This window comes from Fukomys damarensis, unplaced genomic scaffold, assembly GCF_012274545.1.
Source record: "Fukomys damarensis isolate Sample0158 unplaced genomic scaffold, DMR_v1.0_HiC HiC_scaffold_19, whole genome shotgun sequence".
Taxonomy (NCBI): Eukaryota; Metazoa; Chordata; class Mammalia; order Rodentia; family Bathyergidae; genus Fukomys; species Fukomys damarensis.
In genome coordinates, this window is record NW_022900931.1 from 3,106,452 (window position 1) to 3,123,757 (window position 17,306).

Genomic DNA, 17,306 nt, shown 5'->3' on the forward strand with positions numbered 1-17,306 from the left:
GAATAAGAACAAAGTAAACAAAGATGTCACTTACACCACCTGTTTCCTGAACTCCCGTCGGCCCCTCGCAGGTGGCCACCATTTTAAAATCCGAGGCTGCCGTGGCTGCCTTTCTGTGAGGTTGAATTCTCCAAGGGCAGGTGGTATGCTGTAGGTTTTGCTGTTTGCCTGCAGGCAGCCACCCAGTGTAGCATGTCACTTTCCTGGCATGGCTGCTTTTCAGCCAGCACAACCCTTCAGGGTCAGGTATGAGCACTAGGCTACCTTGTTGTGCCTTTCTGCTCCGCCCCATTTTGCTCTTGGAACCCAGTGTGAGGCCAAGCAGGACTGGGCCTGGGTCCGGCTGTGTTGCCCAGCAGTTGTGCAGACCATCGGGCTATGAGTGAGCACGGAGAAGGCGAGCCCAAGGGGCAGAGGAGAGCAGGGTGAGGAGGCAGCACGGGCACAGCAGCACTGTGGTCTCGCCAGGGGCTGAGTGTTAAGTTTGCCAGGTTCCCAGCCACCTTTGTCCTTTCTCTGCTGTATCCCGGCCAGCAGGACAGTGCCTGCTCTGCCTGGCAGGGTGGACGGATGCGTGGACAGGTAGATGGATACATGGATGGACAGGTGTGAGGATGGGTGGGTAGGTGGGTGGATGGATGCACAGAAGACTGGAAGACAGACTGACAGTGTACAAACGCCCAGCCATACCTGGCTACACCCCTGAGGTTTCCACCTGGCTCCGGCGCCCTTCCTGGGGTTCATGGAGATTGGAATGTAGACAGCAGGTACTATCGGCGTGAGCTACACCGGCCCATGCTTGATCACAGTGGATTTAGAAGCCAGGTAGATTCCTGCATCCCTCTGTCCAGTGTGTCTAATCAACCCAACTGCCAGTGTCACCAGGAACCCTCTGCCAGTGACTCGCCAGAGCCAGGACACTACGACTGGTGGGGCTGCGATCCGGTCCCAGCCCCATGGCACTGGCTGGCCTCCGTCTCCTCACACCGCACTCAGTTCACACATCAAGGCTCACAGTGGCTGCAGGGACCCTCCAGGGGCAATGGGACGTGGGGTCCCGTGGGGCCCCACACCCTGCCAAGAAAGCAAGGGGCTGAGCCTTAGCACAAAGCATTTTAGATTTAATTAAGTAAAAATTATAATTTATACAAGACTTTTGCTTTAAACAAGATTTTCTTAAAAAATGTGACAGGTTTTTTCATGGGTTCTTCATACAGTACAATCCTTTCGATGAACAAAAGTTACACCAGTAACGATTACGTACAGATCCAAAATAGACTCAAGCTTCGGACATACAAAATTTCAACATTCGTTTTAGTTCAGTGATTAGTCATAGAAATTAAATATCGCCCAGATTTATGCAGAACCATGGTCTCTGATGACCCAGGGCCTGTGTAGACCCCTAGCCCGGCCCAGCCCTGCCTGGCCCGGCCCAGCCGGGCCCCCGGAACCCCCTGAAGGACCTGCCCCTTCTGGCTGTGCAACGTGGACTGGTGCTGGCCTCCCTCACACCAGGGGCTGCGCCAGCAGGCTGTGGCCCGTCTTCACCGCCCTTCTCCGAGAAAGGGACTCAAACTGAGCCACAGCCTTTGAAGAAGCCCCGCCCGCCCAGGCCCTCCCCATGGTGCTTGTGGACAGCATCCCAGTGTGCACAGGAAGTGCTCACTGATCGCGTTCCTAACACCCGCCCTGGCACTGCCGGGGCCAGGGAACAGGTCTGACCATCACCCTTGGGCATCACCCACACATCCGCCCCCAGGACAGGTCAGGGCCCCTCCTACCTCCTCTTGGGGTCTTCGTGGGCCCTGCCCAAACCCGTGCACTTGAGAACTGGGTCTGCTGCCGGGTAAGCCACGCCAGGGAGCTCTGAATTCAACAAGAGGTGTGGTGGTACCGTCGGCGCAGCCTGGTGTGGCCACTGTGCCTGATCTGGCCGGTTGTGCCGTCTCCGTGCCAGGTGTGACCAGGGTCACCAGCCCACACACCGCATCTTCTCCCAAGCCAGCCAACAAGGGTTCAGAGCAAAGGTAAAAATTACATTTGAAAAATGATACAAAAATAAGAAAAACAGCTTGCTCTCTGTAAAAAATATAATCTGTTTCTTCAAAAAACAATCTCAGAGACACCTGAAAGACCCAGGCCAAGCTGAAGAACTGGAGAGACTGCTTAACGAGCGTACAGACTGAGTGTGGCTGCGGCCTTCAGAGGCCAAGCCGGTCCCAGGACTTGATGTCAGCTTCTTTTCATTTCAAATCCATGTGTAGGTGACATCCCAGGGTAAAGCAAGCCTGGGAGACACACCCTCCGGCCTTCTGCAAGAGCCAGAGTTCATCTGAGCCAGTGTGCACAGCCCTGGGGGTTTGCGTCCAGCCTGGCTCTGCCGCAGGGGTAACACTGTCAGATGTCAGGGATGCAGGATGGCCTAGCCCCACACCAGCATCTGCTCACAGCCACTCCCTACAGCACAGGGTCCTCTCCCAGGAGCTCTCGATGGCCCCACAGGCAGGGCATCTGCAGCCTGGGTCTCTGGCCCACGCCTACATGTGTGGTTGCAGCCCCAGGGCCAGTGCCAGCCAGACTATTGGTATTCACCTGAGAGCAGCCATAGCTCAGAGCACCCCACAGCCTTCCTGGTATCTTCCAGCGGCTCTCAGAGGATCAATGTTGAGATGCGCTTTTACCCACATGCCATTCTGTACCCTTCCTGTTCAACCACAGGCCTCCAAGCTTATCTGCCACAGCAGGTGAGAGGGAGGTGCCCCCAAATACACCCAATCTCACTGCTCCCACGATGACAACCCTGTCCCCAGGCCGATGCCCTGGGGCTCCAAAGACAAGCGCTAAAGGTGAGGGAAACCCACTGGCCTTTTCTGGGCAGCTGGTGCAGGGGGACCAAACTCCACTCCTTCCTGACCCCAGCCGGAGGAGACCATGGATGCACTCTGCTATGGCTTTGGTGGGGCAGCTTCTGGCCTCTGCAAAGCAGGGGTCAAGGGGTCACGAGAGCCTCCTAGGGTGGCCGGTGCCAGTCTCTACCCAGGTGGGATGCAGAATGAGGAGCTGTGCTTAGCAGGCCTGGTCAGTGGCGTCCTGCATGTCATCTTCCCAATGAGCCCTGAAGCCCCTCTGCCCAGCTGTGTCCACTAAGGTGCCACATGTGCCCACCAGTGGGCAGCGGTACCTCCACGTGAGCCTCAGCCCCTGGGTGTGAATGCAGCCACGCAACAGAAACCACAGGTCGGGGAATTATTGCAAAAGGTCATGAGGCTGTCCACTCTGTCCCATACTGACTGTTAAAAAGATTCCAGTGGTGTCCAGGGCTCAGTACTAGCTGTCCCCACCCGAGGCTGCTGCAGACGTGATCTTCACATACTGGCTGAAAATGGTCTCGAAGGCCTCGTCCCTGTGCACCATGGCGCCAAACACCAGCGGCTGGGGAGTGGGAAACACTGTCGGTGAGCCAAGTTGGGGCCAAGACGGTGACCCCAGGCAGAGCAACAAGCAGCCGTGCAGGGTCCCACCAAGAAGGCTCAGAGAAACCAAAGCCAGAGTGGGGAACCTGGGCTCCAGGCTCACGCTGGCTCCCTTCCTGAGTACTAATCTGTCCTGGGACTCTACCGTCCCAAGAGCTACGATCAATGGATACAGACAGGATGTGTAGCAGTCTGCAGCTCCCTGCCCAGACTGTAACCAGAGCCAGACCGAGGCATGGCCAGAGCTGAGCCCCCACCTGGCCACTTACTTTCTGTGTTGACGGCGTCGACACAGCAATTCCCATGCCTGAGCCCGGGAGGACAGACAGGACCTTGTACTGAAAGACAACAGCGGCGTCACCACAGCCCCCTCAGCAGGGCTGCGCCAGCTCCCCACGGGGCCAGGGCATCTCCTCCACCAGGCACATCAATGGTGAGGCCCAGGGACACAGGACAAGGACCTCCGATGTCTACTGACCCTCGACTGAGAAATGGGGCGTGAAATGGCTGGTGGCCTGAGTGTAGGGAATGGGCCCAGACTCGTCCCCAATGGCCGTTACCCCAAGGTTCTGGTCCCAACTGTACAGCCACACCTGCCATAGGGCTGAGTGCCAAACACATCAGGGAGAGAGGGCCCGGCCCAGCAGACCTCCAGTCCACAGTCGGCACCCCTGGCCCAGCTGCCCGGAGCTGGGAAGAAGCGAGTTGCAGCCCTGTTGGCTCCTCCCCAAGTGCTCTTCTGCCCCAGACAGTGAGCCTCCCACCCTTGGCACGGTACACACCCATGCCCATGCCAGCTGCTCAAGTGCATGCTGACCCATGAGGCAAATGGCCAGGGAGCCACCCTTGGTGGACACAGCAGCAGTCCACAGCCACATCTAAGGCAGGAGCTCAGCTTTTCTAGGGTGTCAGAGATGGGACGGGTGCTAATGTGGGCAGAGAAAGCTCAGGTGCTCCCTTCCAGCTGCATTGCAGGGCAAGTGGACCTCGCTGACCCCTCCCCTGCTCCCTGTAGGGTGGGGACCAGGGCAGGTGCTGGCCACCAGAGGCTGGCAGGGAGGCTAAGGTTGAGCTGGTGTGGCTGAGGGACACGGACACTCAGATGGAGCTGAAAGGCTCAGTGTGGAGACTTTCCAAAGGCCAACATGACAGCACCCAGGTCTGGGGTCTCCAGACAGAACCCCCTCAGAAGGAGTAACGGGGACTCACTTTCTGGATGTCTGTGATGTCCACCAGCTTGATGACTTTGTTCCTCTTTGAAGACCCAGATTTGGAGCTTTCGAAGCATAAGTAACTAGATGCGGAGAGAACGCAGGGCACAATCCACCCCTGAGCCCAGGGGCATCACTGACACCCTCCCCATGAGGCACAGCACCGCCAAGTGCTGGAAAGCCCTGCTTGGTGCCCACCTGTCACCCCCAGGCAGGAGACAGGACTTCCCGGGCTGGTCCCTTCTCTGTGCAGAGGGAGCATAGAGCCTTGACTACTGCTGCAGATTGGGTGTGTGTGTGTGTGTGTGTGTGTGGACAGATGGATCCATGTCCCACCCCGGGGTTGAGGGCAGCTAGGGTTAGTGTCCTATCATCTAGCTAGCAGAGCAAAGGCAAAGCTGTTTGTAAAGCAAGGATTCGGGGCCTTGCCTCACACAGGCTGCTGTACTGTCCCCTTCCAGGTGAGGACACACTTGCACCTCCCCCCACCTCAGTCCACCCAGAGGTCCCCGGCCTCACTCACTTCTCTGTCACGTAGAGAACCCCGTTCCTGATGTAGTCCGTGGGCATCTTCCGGTCTCGGTTTATCAGGCAGCAGCGCCAGCCATTCTCACACACTGAGGGGAGAAAACTGGCCTGAAATTTCCTCCTGCTGGAAAGACTCATCCTCTGATCGGACCCTGGCCCCCACCAGTGCTGAGCATCATATACCCAAGTCCATCAGGACCGGCAGAAAAAGCCCACAGCGAGTGCAGGAGTACTGTGCTTTCAGGGGCGAATGCTGGCCTAGCAGCGTGGGGCTAGGGTGAGAGGAGGGTGGACCACGGGGAGCGAGGCAATGGCTGAGGGTGTCTGGACCTGGGCCTCCTTTGCATGTGAACTGTAAGCACCACCAACAGCGGAAAGGAAGAAATCCACATGTGGCCCAGTTTCTGACCCCAGACCTGCAGGAGGGGGTTCCGGAAAAAGCCAGGCCCAACTGAAATCTCTGCGGCTGGTTGCTGTATGCTGCAGGCCGCCAGGGCTGAGGCTTCATGGGCGCTACTTTCTGTAAGGAGACCCAGCTTGCAAGGCCCCTGCCGCGGGACAGCCTTTATGTGTAGAGGCCAGGATACCCTTGGTGCAGGGGTCAGGCTTTCGGCCTGCACCCGCAGCCCTGACACCAACGTGGAGCAGATACTGCCGGGCTTGTACTGTTGACCAGAGGACATCGCCTCCCCCAGGGATGCCCCCTTGCTACTGTCCTAAGGCCTTGGTGCCTGTGCACTGCCCTTGGGGAGGCCTCTTCCGTGAGCTTCTTCTGTGGGCCTGCCACGGGGGTGAGGTCACCCGACGCACCTGTGCCCAGCTGGACCACAGACTCGTCACACACACACCTGCCAGTGGACGCTCGTTTTCAGTCAAGTTGAAGATTTCGTGGAAGTTGCCCTTCTTGGTGCTGTGGAGGCGACCAGCGTCCTCATCCTTGCTCAAGCCGGCTGGTGCACTGGAGACGTAGCTCCGAGATGCGGCCGTCTGCAGCTGCCGAGAGCACACAGGAAGCTCGTCAGACTGGGGTGCAGAGCAGCTGGCCGTGCTGGTAACGGGGGATGGGGGTGGGCACGCACAGACAGACGTCCCCCTGCTCACCCCTGCTAACTCGGACCGGCAAAGAGGCTCCACCCACTCCAAACGGGAGGTGCAGCTCCCATGGGCGCTCCTGTGCTAGTCCGGGGCTGGGTGGGGACCTCCTTCCCCAGGGAGGCCCTGCAACTTTCCCCAGCACACTGAGCCCAAGGGTGCAGCTGTCAGCACCACACATTCTTTGGGAAAGTGGACATTTCGGAACCCAAACGGGGCACCAACATCGACTTAGAAAACCAGTCACAGCACAGCATCAGGTCATGGCATCGGGTCACAGCAGGCTGAGGGGGCTCCACACAGCCACCGTACCTCGTCATGCCCTGACAGCTGGCCAGGAGGCCACAGACGTGTGACCGCCACAAAAGAAAAAGTGGGGAGGACATGACACAAGGTCACAAACAGGCCCTGAGCAGAGCCGAGCACAGACATGGAGGCCTAGGGGACACCTGGGGTGGGCAGCTGCCATCCCAGAAGGTCCCAGCCCTGTGCCCGCTCCCCTGATCTCCACCGAGTGGTCCTGAGCCCGGGAGTGCAACCCACACCTGACCCAGAGCTTTGTCCCTCTGACAGAGGCATCCGGGGTCCCTGGGACACCCTCTCCTTAGGACAGGCCCGCCGAGACTATTCCCACAGGTCCTCCTCTGGGAAGTCCTCCTGCACTTCTCCAGTGGGGTACTGGGCCTGGGTCCTCGCCACTCACCTGAGGACCCCAAGGAGGGCACCCAGGCCCAACCATCCTGAAATCCTGGCTCAGAAGAGTCTGAACTAAGGGCCTGGTACCAGCTTAGGCCCTATTTGGCCTCAATCCCCAAATCCCACCTTAAAGGACAGTGGTCATACTGGTGGGCCACCACTCCCGGCCTTTCTGTCCCAGCCCCTGGCTCTCAGCAGGCACAGCCACACCCCTCTCTAAGGGCTTCCAGCAGGGACCCAGCAGGTGGGGGACACAGGACACTGGCAATGGCTTCTCTGGGATGCATAAGGTTGGAAAAGCACTGGCCTCTGAGTGAGCACAGGCAAAGGAGCCCCAGGGTCAGGGTCAGGGTCACAGCAGGCTCACTCTGCGCGACACAGCGGCACCCGCGCGCTCCTTGAGCTGAGGGTCGGTGGGGAGGCTCCGCCAGATGATGTAGGGAGTGTCATACTTGGCTCGCAGCCGGGGGCAGCGTTTGAAGACGAAATCGATGAGGAAAAACTTGATGCCAGCATAGAGCCCTGCAAAGGGAAGAGAGTGCATCACACCCAGACCGAGGCCCAAGGAGAGAGTCCGGTCCACTCCGACCCTCAGCCAGGCCCTCTGCTCCAGCACCTTCCACAGGGAGCCCCAGGAAGGGCACCTCCCAAACCCATAGGGCAGGCAGGGCTGGTGCCCTCGGAGGGCCCTGAATCCTGGTCCAGGACGGGACGGGTGTGTGCCCTGGTGGGGTCAGCACTGGGCAGGGGAGCCAGAAGAGTCTCAGACCAAAATGTAAACTACCTCAGAAAACAAAGGGGACCACGGACACCATGAGCGCCACCCCCAAAGGTGGCACAAGGGAGTCTCTGGAAGACCTGACCCCGACCCTGCCTCCTCTGGGCTACGCCTTTCACTGGCCAGAGTGGACGGGAGGTCTGAAGGACGATGGGAGCCCACAGCACCTCACAGCCCTGTCACCCCAAAGCCACACTGTCCACCAGCTCCAGTTCCCTGGTGAGGAGTGGAGGAAGAGGCCGAGGACCGCTCAGGACACAGGCCAAGGGCGGATGGATGCAGCGCTCAGTCTGTCAGGGCCCTGGGTTGCATGGTCACCACGTTCAGTGTCCTCCCTCAGATCTGCAGCCGACACCGGCACACTGTGGAGGGGCCCTGCATGGCCTCAGGACGATGCTGACCCTGGATTCGCGGTGGCCTCTCTGCCCCTTCCTAATCTCAGCAAGGCCACCCATGGGCTGCATGCGGCCCTCTCCCTCCTGCGCTTCTGAGGCCCCCGGCTCCTGCAGTTCGACCTCCATGCTCTACAGCTGGCCCCTCACTCAGGGGTTCCGGGTTTGGGGGTGCCCTCCTCGGGGCCCACGGCCTCATACCACACCCCGCCCCAGACCCCTCCTGGCAGCGTCCCCTCCCCAGGCCCATACCACACTACCCGTCTCCGGTCCCTCCCAGCCTCACCCGCTGCTGGGGTGCTCCCACTGAGCAGTTCAGTGTCCCCTCTGTCCCAACCCAGCCTCACTTTCCTAGAGGCTCATCCGCCCCCAAATCAGAAGTCCCAATGCAGCTCTGTCCTGCGCACACAGACCTGGGGCCAGGTGGCCACACTCCGTATACCCTGCCATCCCAGCCCGCCTTGGGCATGGGACCTGGGCACCGTCACCTGCCCGGCAGGTCGGGAAAGGCCTCATTGTCCCTCTCACTCCTTCCCTGTGCCTACCCCATCCGTTCGCTCATCGGGGGCCCCAGAGCCCCAAGGCCAGTGCCCTGCTCTCTCTTGCCAAGGCCCTAACCCCACCACAGACCATACCCTCTCCCACCACAGGCCACATCCGTGCCTGCTCGGGCTACAGCCTGGGAGCTGACGGGGAAGTAAGTTGGTAACCAGCCTGAGTGGTGTGAAAGGAACACGCGCGGTGAGGAGACGGAGCAGCGCAGAGACCACGCTGGGCGGTACGGACGCGAACCGAAAGCTAGTAAGGACCCGGAGCCCTGGACAGCAGGCCGTCCCAGGCTGCTGCTCCCGGAAGGACCCAGCCCCGGGTCTCCAGCCAAGGCGTGGAGGCAGAGAGGCAGGGCCTCGGAGGTGCCCGTGCTGTGTCCTGATCACCTTCTGAGCCTGCCACAGAGCTCTGTGCTCACCTCGGACGGCGTGGGCATGAGGTCTGAGCCCAGATGCATCAGAGCGCTCTCTGCCCTCCCCTTTCCCTGTTCGCTCAGCTCCCGCCAAGTACCCTGTGTGCCAGCGCCAAGTCCGGCCACATCCCGCCTGAGTGAGAGGGGAGAGGAGGTGACCACCGCCACAGCCACACACCTCCCTCGACGTTCGTCACCACCCCCTCTCCTTCCATGACCGTAGGAAATGAGCATGCAGGTGGACGTGACCCTTGACCTCACGCCACATCACTAACTCCTCAGCTGCCACCCGGCGCGGGGCACCTGGAGCCAGGTACCTCAGCAGCTGTGACCCTCCCAGCCACAAGACAGATGCTTGCTGACTGCTCACAGGCTGGCGCCCCAAGAGACGGCCCCTGAGCCAGGGCCCAGCAACCCCTTACTACTACAGGCAAAGGTCACACTTGACTTGAGAAATGGTCATCGAAGCCAGGTATGGTGACAACAGCCTGCACTCTGGGAGGATGAGGCAGGAGGATCACAAGTTGGAGCCCAGCCTGGATGACTTGGTGACTACGTGAGACTCTGTCTCAAAAAAAAAGGGTTGCGGATGTAGCTCAGTATGAGGGCCCGGGGTTCAATTCCCAGTGCAGAAGGGAGGAAGGAAGGAAGGAAGGCAGGCAGGTGCCATCATGTCCCTAGAATTTGGTGGCCCTTATTTCTCCCAAATCTGAAGGTGAGTTGAAGGCCTGGCCTGCTCCTGGAGGCTGTCAGACGTGCCACGGACTGCTGTCCAGCTCCGGACCCCACACTGCCAAGCCCAGGGCATCTCCTTACCCACGGTGAGCCCCACCAGGCGGTAGGGGAAGAAGCAGGAGGCCAGGAAGGCGGCCCACAGCGCGATGTACAGCTTCTGCGTGATCTCGGGCTGCACCCACATGAACAGGCTGGAAGGGAGACGGGGGTCAGGTGGGGCCCGGTGCTGTCTTGGGTGGGGCTGGGGGTGGCCACTTACTTCTTGATCTTTTCCAGGATGTCTGCCATCTTGCCAAATAGATTCTGAATGAAAAGGAAAGGACCACAGACTCACGTGCCTGTTGGCCACCAGAGCCCGGCGGTCCACCCTGGCCACCCCCGCACCTAGGAGCTCTGGTCTGAGTCAGTGCAGCTATACTCACAGTAACCGCTAACCAGGCCAGCAGCCTCCCAGCCCTGGCCAGCAGGGGGCGCCCCACCACAAGCTGAGAATACCCCAGCTAAGCACCAGCAGCTGATGGCAGAGGAGCCTGGCCTGGGGCTGCGCGTGCTCCCCTGTGCCCTGTGCTGGAAGAGCCTGCAGCAGTACCTGGGCTTTCTGGGCGACGTCCAGCACCAGCTGGAACTTCTCGGACACGGTCAGGTCCTCCTTTGGAGGTTCCTTCAGTCAAAGGGGAAAGAGAATTTTCCACTGAAATTTAACAGTTTAGAGAAATTATTGATAAAACAGCAAGAAGCAACCCAGCCCCAGGGACCTGTGGGTCACTCTACTCTACCTGCATAGCCAGAGGGGACTCTGGGTGGGGAGGGTACCCTGAGCCTCTCTCATAGCTCCCTTCACCACCTGCCACTACTCAGGCCCTAACAGGCAGCTAAACTGAGGTCCAGCAAGTAGGGGCCCAGGTCCCAGGGCTGGATAGACACAGGCCTGCCCCATGACATCTCCTCAACCCCTGGTGCTCCAGGCACATAGTAGGTACTCAAATATCAGACAGGCCATGAAGGCACCATGGTCTCCCTCTATCCACACCCAATAGTTCAGCCTCACAGGTCTGAGCCTCCTTCTAGAGCCAACTTCTGTTAAGTTTTTTCAGCTTTTCTGACTATGTGGCTCTGTCACAGCTTCTTCATTATAGTGCAAAGGCAGCCACAGCATAAACCAGGCTGTGTATGAGCGGGGACGGCTGAGTGTCAATAAAACTTTACTGACAAACTAGGCAGTGGGTCAGTGCTAGGCTCCAGAGTCCCAGGAGAGTACACGTCTACTTGTCCAGCTCTTCAGTTACATTCCTACCTAGGGGTGGGTGGGGGCTACAGCAGCTGAGAAGATATAGGAAGGATGGGCTGGGGCAAGAGTAGATGGCCCCCAGGGCTCAGGGCTGGGGTGTCTGCCCTGTCCCCACACCTCCTCTCCAGGGCAGGGCCCTCATCCGGAAGCCTTCTCGTCGTTGACAGAGGCTGGAGGCCTGACCGGTGGGAACAGATGAAGGGGCCCTCTGCCCCCCGGGACTCACCACGGCCTCAGACACTTCTGGCACAATGCTCCACTGTATTCGCCAGCCCCTGGCAGAGAGAAATGAGCACAACCTTGGCCAAGCTCAGGGAACAACATGGAGGCATGTCTAGCTAGGGCCCCTCACCCTGTGGTGTGGCCAGACGGGAAAGAAGGGCTCCCAAACCCTGCTGTAGGCCTCAAGGCCGTTCCAGTCACCCTCCGGTCCAACAGCAGCCGGTGACAAGGGGGAGGGGAAACCACAACTTGGTGGGCAGCAGTAGCCACAGACCCTGCCTCACCTCGGGGACTAGGGCTGGGCACGCAGCTCAGGGGCAGAGCACTCACCTAGTGTGTTCAAAGCCCTAGGTTCAAAGCCCTCAGCACCACGAAAAAAAAAAAGTATATCGTATGCTTGAAAATAGTGAATGTTTAATTTTTAAAAATTTATTACAATAAAAGACACTGCCATGAGCCGCCCTCAGAATCCTCCCCTGGCTTCGAAAAGACTCATCCCCAACCTTCTTTTCACTTTCTGAAGCGATTCTGGGAGTCCTCTTTTCAGTGTCTTTAGTTGCCCTATGGTGGCTGCCTCGATGTCCTGAGTTGACTCAAAACACTGCCCTTTCAGGGTCCTTCTGGCTCGTGGGTTCGAGCCAGAAGAGTGAGCACTCACATGGTGCCAGACCAGGGCACGAGTGGGGTGGGACGCGGGGTAATGACAGCACCTCACAGCAGCGCTCGCCATGTTTCTGACCCACCCCGGGAAGACTCTGAGGACACAGCACCTCCAGAACTGCTCCAGAGAAGGCAGAGGAACAGGGCAGGCGTGGGTCTCAGGGGGACTCGTGGCAATGCGCCTTTTACTGTAATCAGTATTTCTCTAAATGGAAGCACTGACTGCATATTTTAATCACCCCTCATCTTTCAATGTTTTCGTCTCTACAAACCTACACGGATCCGGGCACAGAAAGACGCTGAAGCCTGGTGTACGAAGTGTGATCCTTCGTGGGGCTGAGGCTGGCACTGAGGGTCCCCTAGGGAGCTCACAGAAGCCGTGGAGGCCATGAGGCCCAGCCCAGGCTCAGCGGGGTTAGCGTGCTCCCTGTAAAACGCCCGCTGCACAGGTGCGCCGTGTGGGTGCCACTGATGCTCACCCCAAATTCCAGCCCTTGCTCCTCACTTTCTTCTCACAACAATAAACAGCTGGCAAGTCAAGAGCACAGAGCCCTGTGGCCTCACCAACCCACCCTAGGGCAAAGTGACAGGGAGGGGTGATCCACGGTGGGTTCCGTGGTCCACTGGGGAGCCTCTGCCCACCCCCAGATGCCAGCGTGTGGCACACTCCGCATCACAACGGTGCGTGAGGCAGGACAACAGCACAGCAGAGCCACCCAACTTGGCTCACCTACCTGGCAATGAGGTAATTGAGGGACAGTCTCAGAATCGCCAGAAACAGAAACATGGGGATGGCCCAGCCGTGCCACACAGCATTCATGTACACCTGGGGGAGAGGGGCACGTCAGGCAGCCCAGCTGAGACAGGTGCTTCCCTCCCAGTCCCCAACCATCTGGCAGCAGTCAGCGGGGTGGGGTGGGGGACACGGGGTCCCTGAGGCAGCCGAGGGGCCGGGAGAGGGGCTGCACTGGGGGTGAAGAGGGAGGCACACCTGGGGCTGGTGGCAGGAGGCGGCCGCTCAGTGTGCCAAGCGTGAGCCACCGGACAGAAGAGGACAGCAGGCCCAGGCCCCGTGACACCCACACCCTGGACAGTGACAGACCCAGGGGCACGGAGCAGGGGCGAGAATGGAACTGAGTTCAGCTGGCAGCTGGGAGGAGGGTCAGAACCAAGGGGCTCATCTCTTTAGGGCCAAGGCACAGGTGGGGTGGTGTGTGTGGGCCCCAGGGAGGCCTCAGAGCAGAGCAGCTGTGAAGGCCCCGCACCCCCAAAGCTTCACCGGTGAGGATGCCAAGTGCCACTTCCGAGGTGCACACCGAGGCCTGGACAGCCACTAGCCTTTCAGGGCCACCCAGACAAGGGCCCACTCGGCAGGGCAGAGCTAGCTCTGGGCACTCAGACTAGGCCTTCCCCAAGGCCCTTCTCACGCTGGAGGGCACCGAGACAGACAGGAGGGTCTCCCCTGTGTGGGGCAGGCGGGCAGGGCCCCCAACGATGCCAAGCCCACGTCCCCTCATCTCTCCCAGACCACGGCTCAGAGAAGCCACGCTGGGTCCCCTACACCACCATGTGCCCTCTGGGCGCCTCTCTGGCCCTAGTCTCAGGTCAGAGGACAGGCATTGTGCACCGGATCCGGCAAGCCAACGGCAAGCACGCCAGGGGCCTGAGGTCACAGCCCGGGCCGTGCAGGGCCGGAGGGGCCACATCCCTCTCGTCCTGGGGTCCTGGGCCACACTCGCCTCTGATGTGACCCTCTGACCTCCATTCTCTTTATAAAAGAGAGGAACCCCGGCCCTGCCCACCTGGGGGATACAGCAAAGGGTGGCACGGTCATCCCACCCTCAGGGAGCCACTCACTGTGAAGGCAATGGCAGAGGTGTAGACAGAGTACCAGTCGGATAAGGCGGAAAGGTCCCTCACGAAGTTAGTGACAGGCTTGGCCCCGCGCTCTGGGAATGGAGCAGACTGCAGTGGTCAGCGCAGCACAACCCTACGAGTCACCCGGGGGGAAACCACCTGCCCCCCATGCCCAGGCCCATGGGGGGCAGGAAAAAGGGCAGGGGGCAAAGACGGAGGGGCGTGTTGGGATTCCTTGGGGCCTGGGAAGTATGGGAGAAAAGCATCACTCTTCACCCAAACGCTGGGGCGGCCAGGGTGGGCTCTGTCCCCCACCACCCGCACCGGCCAGGGGGCCGCACTTACTCAGCCGCCTCATGTTCTCTGTTAACCTGAGAGGAGAGAGGTGGATCGCGTTAGTTCACCCAGGCCCTGGGCCCCCGACCCACGCCCCTGCACACAAGCACAGGAGGGCACTAAATGCCCAGGAGCCTTGGACGCCTGGGCCACCACACTCGGGGGCAGCGCGGTACAGGAGTGCCCGCCACTGCTTCCTAGGTCAGGAAGGCAGGCACCGCTGTAACAAGAGTCTGCCTGTCACCGGCCACATCCCCTCCAGGGTAGGGGCTTTGCAGATCTGGCTTCTCAGGGGCCCCAGGGCCCGGGCATGTGAACCACTCAGGCAGCCACCCTGTGCCCTGCACGTGGGCCCTGGGCAACACCTGTCACACAGCGTGAGACCAGCATGGGGGGAAGGACCGGCTGGGGGCCTCCAGGGGCCAGCGGCAGCTACGATTCAGCATCACTGCCCATCGCCTGACCATGATGCAGGGCCCAGGCTCCGACGCCCCCCCTCCGGCTGTCCCCACACTGGCACCCTACCTGCGGGCACTAAGGGGCTCCTCGGTCTCCACGGTGTTCTCCTCGGGCTGAAAGCGGAAATCCTCCAGGTACTCCCCGAACCTCTCATAGAACCACTTCTGTGCGCGGGAGGACAGTCCCTGGCTGCGGCGGTCTGTGAGGCCACAGTGGGAGGAGGCTCACTGCTCTGGGTCTGGGCTCTGGGTTGGGGGGTCTCACAGCAAGGCCTAGAAGGGGTCCTGCCAGGAGGGTCTACAAAGACCCCAGGAGGTGCAAGTGCAGACCAGGGCAGCCCTGCCACAAACACTGCCATGGGGGTCTTCTACCCACACCCGGGGCCCACCATCTGCGGGTCTGGGCTTCTCCAGCCGCCCCCCACCTGCCCTGGCCAACTGCCCTCCCCTGTGCTGGGTCTGAAGTGCTAGGTGAGCTCACAGCCCACCCCTGAGACCCCGAGGCTGGCCTGTTCACATGCTGGGGTTGGGGTGGGGTGCTACACTCCATTCACCAACAGCTACGGCCTCACAGGGTGGCCCACAGAGCGGATGCCAGCCCGAGCACCATGACGCCCAGCAGACCGTCTCTCAGAAAGCAGGCTCGGGCAGACTGCAGGGGGCGCTGTCCCACCATAACTCCGGGGAGTGGGAAGGTGGGCAGGTGGCCGCCAGACAGCCAAGGGCAGCCAGCACGCACAGACATTGCGTGTCCATTAAAAGCAGCCCCAACCAGGTGTGCTGTGGGCTCAGGGCGGGTGGGCAACGGGCAACGGAGACCCAGCTGCCTGGGGCTCGGGACAGAAGTGAGAGGCCAGGCCAGCAGGGCTGAGGTTTGTGCCCCCAGTCAGGGGAACGGGGTGGAGGGGGCAAGGAGTGGAGGGCAGGGCCAGTTCCCAGGGCACCACCGAGGGACCCTGGGAATTCAGGCTCTTCGAGGCTCACTTGTCCAGAATCTTCCTTCCCACCACCCCCCGCCATTTGAAAGTGTAAACAGCAATTTAAATGTGTCAAGCCAGATGGGGGTGGTTTGCTGACCCCAGAACCAGGACTGGGGCTCATCCCGCCAGTGTGAGGCCAAGCCCCCTCTTCCCCTAACCAGGACCCCGGGGCTCTTTCTGCTGGGCCCCTCAGGGCCAATCCCTGAGGAAAATATGAAGCCCCAATAGATCTTTATCCCCAACACCAGCCCCCACCTGACTCCACCATGGGGGTGGACGCTGTGCTCCCCAAAATCTACCGTTGGGAGCAGCACCTCTCCCACCATGGCCCATGACAGGCAAGGAGACCCCACGGCTGTGTCTTTCCACCCATGCACCTCAGTCCTCACCATCACCAAGCGTCAGGGACCTTGGAAGTCTCGTGCTGCTCCTGGCTTGGTGGCCAAGACAACAAGCCAAGGACTTTATATCTAAGGCTGGGCCACTTGCTGTAGGGCCCAGGGGCCCCAGAAGGCCATCATTCAGGGGATTCAGGAGCCAAATCTGTCCAGTGCTGGCCTGCATGGCTCTAGCTGGGGTCCCGGGGAAGGGGTGCACCACCTTTCTCTCTGGAAGGGCTAGGCCCAGAACTGCGAGCACCCCTCAGAGGCACCTCCCTCCTGGGCTTCCTCTTTGTGGTCCCCAAGACTGAGACCAAGGACTTCAGACCTGGTCTCATCCTGCTCACCAGCGCAGGAAAGCAGGGCGTCAGGAAGGGTCGGCATGCGGTGAGGGGTGGTGGACACCCCATCTTCTGAGGGACAGCCGTGTAGGGTTTAGAGTAGGAAGGGTGCAGAGCAGGGTGGGATGGGAGCAGGGGGAGAGGAAAGAGCTGTGTCCCCTCCGTGGGATCTGGGGACCAGCACACCACGGCCCTCTGCCCACACACTCCCTCACTAGGATGGCAGGCTCAGAGAGCAGGGCCCGCGCACTCCTGTGAGCAGGCGTCATCGGCTCATCCAGCGATTTGTGTTGGCCGCAATGACCACCAGCTCGCAGGGACAGATGCTGAGCCAGTTCTAATGGAAAGAGGATCCCAGATGCAAGAGGGACTCAGGACAGAAGCGGTGCCCACTGCACCCACTGGCCTACCTGCTCCATTGCCGGCCTGGCTCTGCCCCTTTGGCGGCTGCTGGACCTGTGCAGTCTGCTCCTCGGCTCTTAGAAAGAGGGAAGAGGCAAGACGTCTGTCAGTGCAAACTGCCATGCACAGTGCAGCAACCAAGTGCAGGAATCGTGTGAAATCCACCGGCTCAGGGAATCCAGAATGCTCCCAGGCCGGGACGACAGTGATCAGGAGGCACGAAACCACACCTGTGGCCAGCACAGGTTCCGTGTCTCAGTAATCAGTAAACACAGTGCACAAATGCACAACTCCTTTCTTTCCTGTTAATTTCAACACAGAATAAACAGCTCTGCTAATGCAATGATACTGCACTCCAACATAAAACGGCTAAACAAGAAAAGTATGCAGGGCCAGGGATGTAGCTCAGTGGCACCATGCCTGCCTGGCAAGCACAAGGTCCTGAGTTCGATCCCCAGAGTCAGGAAAAGAAAGAAGAAAGAAGGAAAGAAGGAAAGAAGGAAAGAAGGAAAGAAG

General features: G+C 60.0%; 1 protein-coding gene across 3 annotated transcripts in view; it reads right to left on the reverse strand.

Moving 5' to 3' along the window:
• The window catches only part of Gramd4 (GRAM domain containing 4), a 52,454-nt gene that overhangs the window by 205 nt on the left and 34,943 nt on the right, over window positions 1-17,306 (reverse strand). For 2 of the 3 annotated variants that reach the window (XM_010634304.3, XM_010634307.2), the window contains exons 5-19: window positions 16,799-16,866; window positions 14,755-14,887; window positions 14,239-14,264; window positions 13,894-13,985; window positions 12,771-12,862; window positions 11,381-11,429; window positions 10,456-10,527; window positions 10,126-10,169; window positions 9,948-10,057; window positions 7,368-7,522; window positions 6,061-6,205; window positions 5,208-5,301; window positions 4,683-4,767; window positions 3,743-3,811; window positions 35-3,432 (exon numbers count right to left, since the gene is read on the reverse strand). In XM_010634304.3, the coding sequence (XP_010632606.1) occupies window positions 3,328-3,432; window positions 3,743-3,811; window positions 4,683-4,767; window positions 5,208-5,301; window positions 6,061-6,205; window positions 7,368-7,522; window positions 9,948-10,057; window positions 10,126-10,169; window positions 10,456-10,527; window positions 11,381-11,429; window positions 12,771-12,862; window positions 13,894-13,985; window positions 14,239-14,264; window positions 14,755-14,887; window positions 16,799-16,866 (1,339 nt within the window). In that variant the 3' untranslated portion in view covers window positions 35-3,327. The remainder of the gene's footprint in view (window positions 1-34; window positions 3,433-3,742; window positions 3,812-4,682; window positions 4,768-5,207; window positions 5,302-6,060; window positions 6,206-7,367; window positions 7,523-9,947; window positions 10,058-10,125; window positions 10,170-10,455; window positions 10,528-11,380; window positions 11,430-12,770; window positions 12,863-13,893; window positions 13,986-14,238; window positions 14,265-14,754; window positions 14,888-16,798; window positions 16,867-17,306) is intronic. The other variant, XM_010634305.3, reaches the window with a different exon arrangement.